This window comes from Schistocerca piceifrons, chromosome X, assembly GCF_021461385.2.
Source record: "Schistocerca piceifrons isolate TAMUIC-IGC-003096 chromosome X, iqSchPice1.1, whole genome shotgun sequence".
NCBI classification, from domain to species: Eukaryota; Metazoa; Arthropoda; class Insecta; order Orthoptera; family Acrididae; genus Schistocerca; species Schistocerca piceifrons.
The window spans coordinates 514645740-514650661 of NC_060149.1; the positions used below are offsets into that span (position 1 = coordinate 514645740).

The 4922-nt window shown below is 40.3% G+C and overlaps 1 protein-coding gene across 1 annotated transcript; it reads right to left on the minus strand.

Moving 5' to 3' along the window:
- Positions 1-1157: 1157 nt before the first annotated feature.
- LOC124722480 lies at positions 1158-1543 on the minus strand. The gene is made up of 2 exons (XM_047247637.1): positions 1414-1543; positions 1158-1360 (listed from the first exon to the last, which is right to left on the minus strand). The coding sequence occupies exons 1-2, from the start codon at positions 1541-1543 to the stop codon at positions 1158-1160; spliced, it is 333 nt and encodes a 110-aa protein (XP_047103593.1).
- Between the last annotated feature and the right edge of the window lie 3379 nt (positions 1544-4922).

The window sequence follows — 4922 nt, forward strand, 5'->3', positions numbered from 1 at the left end:
CAATGCTCATGGGAAACATATCTGATTCAGATTGCAAAATGTACCGCCTGATTGAGAGAGGTGAAGAAAGGTATTCCTATCATTTGAATATTGTCAGATGGACCAAAGAAAATATCGGATGAAAAAAAAAAGCCATGACTAAGAACACGAACGAACCAGCAGGTTGGTGGTCTGACACCTTGAATGCCGTCTTCGCCTGGCTAGATGGGTAGACCGAAGGTAGCATTCCGAATGCAGTGACAGCGGCGCTCGACAGAGATACGCGACAGAGACAAGTATCGCCTGCGATAATGACACTCTTAGTTTATATTATTTCGTATGTGAGCTCGTATGCAGGGCGCGATAAGAGTCGCGCTGTAGATCATATCCGTATCTGTCGCGCATGAAACGGTCGAGACTGGTGCTCCCAAACCAGTGGTGTCGCGTGTCGCCGAGCGTAATGGCTTTTACTAGCGAACAAAAGGAAAATTGATCGATTTGGTCTGTGTCAACCCCCAACTATATGACTTCAAATTACATGCATACAAAAATACCCTAAAGGACAGTATATGGAAAGATACAGAGAAGGAGTTCTATAAAAACAGTGATCATTATTTTTATATCTACCCACTTTATTTGCCGTTTACTCGCATTTACATAAGTATGTATAAGCATGATATATAATTCAATAATTTTCGTAAATATCGAAATATATAGATATCTTTATATATGTTTAGTTGTAGCTAGTATTCAAATTAACTAGAAAAGTTCAGCGAATGTCAATTACGGTTATTTGTACCATTATCTTAGCATGATACTCTGCCCAGTGTACTGTTTAAACTTATCTCTCGTCTCAAATCCGACATTGTTTGAAAAACCTCCGTTATGTGCCAATTCAAACAGACTTGTTGATTGAGTCGGTGTTTCAATCGATAGAAGGGAGTTGGTTGACCTTCAAGACAAGCATCCCGCGGAATATTATGTAGGCAACAAGCTGTTATAATCAGGTCATCAACTGATTCTGGTAAAACTGCAGCTGTTGTATAAAACACTCTAAATATTTGAGACGACGACCCAAAGACGCATTCTGCTACTCGAAGAGCACGACACAAACGATATTTAAAAATTTCTTCATGCCGATCTAGTCGTGCAACTCTTCGAGGGTATGGCTTCATCAGTTAATTACTCAGTGCAAATGCTTCATCACCTGGTATGAAGTGCTCCATAAAAATATCACTGTTTGGAAGGCATTTAGATACAGGGAAATTAAAGTTGTTCTTGGCAATCTTTTTCCCCATCTCGAATTTTTGAAAAATACGGCTGTCACGTTCTTTGCCATTAGAGTCCATATCTACAACAATGAATTTGTAATTGACGTACGCTATTGCAAGGAGAACGATGGAAAAGTAATTTTTGTAATTGAAAAAAAAAGACATCTGCTGTTTTTTGGTTCTTTTATGAGCACATGTTTGCCATCCATACTATCCATACAGTTTGGTGTATTCCATTTCCGCCAGAAATCTTGTTCAACGTGCTTAAAAGTATTTTCATTTGGCGAGGGCATAGCTATTATCATACGTCTTTTTTCTCAGTACATTCAAAACTTTCCTAACGATCCAAGAGATGTAGCGGTCAGATATGCGATAAGCGTAGTACAAAGATTTATAATGTCCCGTGATCTTCGTTGTGACTGTTTCAATGAAGTATTTGGTCCTTCGTTGAAAAAATATTTGCTTGAGATGAACCTGCCATTCCATGTCTTGCCTGTTACAGACAACATTCCTTCCTATTTTCCAGGTTTACAAGACCACATCCTTGAAGAACTTCAGTTCATGAAGATCAAGTTTCTGCCTCCCAACACCAGTCCGTCACTCCAGCCTATGGGCCAGCAGATTAATTCTAACTTTAAGAAGCTCTACACTAAGGCACTCTTCGAGTATTGCCTTGAGCTGACCGAAGCTACCAGTCTCACTCCCAGAAAGTTTTGGGAACAGCGCTTCAACATCGTTGCCTGCGTGAAGATGATCAAAAAGGCATGGGAAGGGGCTACCGAGAGAACTCTCACTTCTGCTTCGAAGAAGCTTTGGTCGGAGTGCGTCGTCGAATGTGACTCTGACGCATTTGAGTCAGTACCTGTGGAGCCTGTAGTAAACGAGATCGTGTCTTTGGCCAAGAGCATTGGATAACAATGATATTGATGAGCATGTGGAAGATCACAGTCAAGAAATGACCACCGAAGAGCTAGTGGAGTTGCAGTTGTGTTTTGTACCAGGAAGTTGTGGAGAGAGGTTCTTCAGGGTAGATGGAGGAGGTAACAGCAAAGCAGCAATCTTCTGGCACAATAAGAGAAATGCTGAAAGCATAGGCATAGGTAGCATCATACATTGCAAAACATCACCCTAATAAGACAGTGTATACGAACGCTAGAAATTTAGCTGCCGGTAATGCTGTGTCTCATTTTCGCCAGGTGTTGAAGGGTCAGCAGAAACAAATGACTATAGATAGTTTCCTAGTAAAAAAGAATTAGTTATGGATCTTGAATAATAAAATACATAAAACTGTATGTATATTTTTTTTAATAAATGGCATAAGATAAACATTTTAGTACTTTCTGTGTGGAACGCATTATCGCATTGTACACTAACCTGTATGGGATGAATTGTTTCGCTTAACGAGTGTTTCGCACTACGACCAAGATTCTGGAATGAATTGTGCTCACTACACGAGGTTCCACTGTACTATGTTTTCATCATTTCCTTGGGAGTGATCACATTCGCATAGATACGAACACATACATCAGGTAAGGAGGCATTCTTCACTCGCTCACCGGGCGTACAAATTACTTGCGTCGAGAAGAGATCCTTACCATACGATACACGTAATGCCACTGATGGCGTGCTTTGTCATCAAACGTTTGCGGTTCCCACTCGAAGGCCACTTTCTTTCGGCTGCTAATAGAGTAGTTGTGCAGAATCAACTGTCATTAAATATCCCTTACCTTACACCTCGCTGTTGCAAACGGACGTTACACCACGACACACGCACAAATCCTACGACGGAGGTTGAAACACGACTGGCTCGTTTGGCAATCCAATACCGTGACCACTTAACCACGACGGCGTTACTAATTTTGGCTGCTCCATGTTGCTTATCCTTGGACTCTTCACTCTTTTTATTTTGCTTTTATTTTCACAGTCCAGTACACCTACCTGTTTTCATGCTTGATCTGTGTTCAGTTTCTGACGGGCTGTCCACTGCGCCCTCTTACCAGTAAAACAGAGGGGGATGCGATAGGAAGTTTCCCTTATTAGCAAGATCTTTCTTGTGGCTGCTTCGAAACCCGACTCACCTAGATAGGTATACACATTTTGTCCTAAGTTTTCCGCAACATATCTCTGCTGTTAACGCATGTGGCTTTCGGCTGTAGATAGACAGAACACTGTGAGAAATATGTCCACGTTGAAAATTTAGATTCCTACCTGTTTCGTATATTCAGCATTGGTAGACACAGCAGAATATTTCTATCTTTATGAATTTAATGTGAGATATGTCTCCAGTTATAGTATTTCTACAATTATTCTTTAAGGCTGCTAATTTAAGAGAACCCTGGATTTCACATTCCCAACATCTCTCACTCAGCGGACCCTGCACGATGAGCTTTCCACTCATTGAATTTTCATTAATAAGGAGGGTTGCGAAGGGATGCGAATTTTCCCCTCAACGATCCAACCGTAATTCAGCACACATAAAATTCATGACTGTGATGTCCAATACTAGTAAGTATCTTTCGTTCAGGAGCAGAGTCTCAGTTATAAACTTTGTGCCTGTGCATACGATGTCGAGGTTCTGCGTTCAGATTAGGAAGCTTTTCCAGTATGTAGTTATTTGACCTTATAAATTACACCTACTATTGTGTTTGGTATTAACAAATGCATACCATATGTGCCCTGAAGGCTCTGTTTAAGGACATTCTTTACGTTGAAATATGATGTGTCCATGGAGCACATTGACATTATGATTCGTAGCTACATTTTCTCGGTAGCAATGATGGTCTGCTCAGAACATCTGCACATAACCAGATTTTCCATTGCCAGTGGGGAGTGAAGTAAGAACAACCTCATTCAGTGTGTGAAAAGTATATTTTAGTAACTCATCCAACAGTTCTCACAGGAATTATGTGAGTCATCAGATGAAAGGATTGAGTCGATTTTTAGATATAATATTCCCTCAATTGGTTATTGGACACATAATATATGTATTTCTGAATATCAACTACACAGAAGTAGTGGGACAAGCTATGTTCTGGTGGATTTTGTTACTTCGGATGCCTACATCAGGGACAGGTATGCACTCAGGGGCAAACCTCTTGTTCTCCTTTGATTGACAGATCCTTAACCTATTGTTCTGCTAAAAAGATCGTTCATTTTGTGTGACATGTTCTTAACCTATCGTTCCCCCATCCCCTCACCCGCCCACACCCTAAGGAAACCTCCTCACTCGCTGCTACAGGTACACTTCCAGATCTGAGTTATTGGAATAGCCCCTCTCACACTTAACAATTTGATTGACTACTTAATTAATTTCATAAATTAAGTAACCTCTCCCACTTGGGAAAACCCCTCCCCACCCACCCTGGCGTGATCGGTCATTTGGAGGGAATTCGATTGTAGTGTATGAAATATTGTTTAAACAATTTAGACAGTGTAAAGAATATTGTTTAGTTATTTATGGCAGTGTATGTGACATATTTTATTTATTTAGTTAAGGAATTTGTCTGGAAATTGATTGCTGAGTATGGAATATTGTTTATACAGGGTGTTACAAATAGGTACGGCCAAACTTTCAGGAAACATTCCGCACACACAAATAACAAAAAGATGTTATGTGGACATGTGTCTGGAAACGCTTAATTGCCATGTTAGAGCTCATTTTAGTTTTGTCAG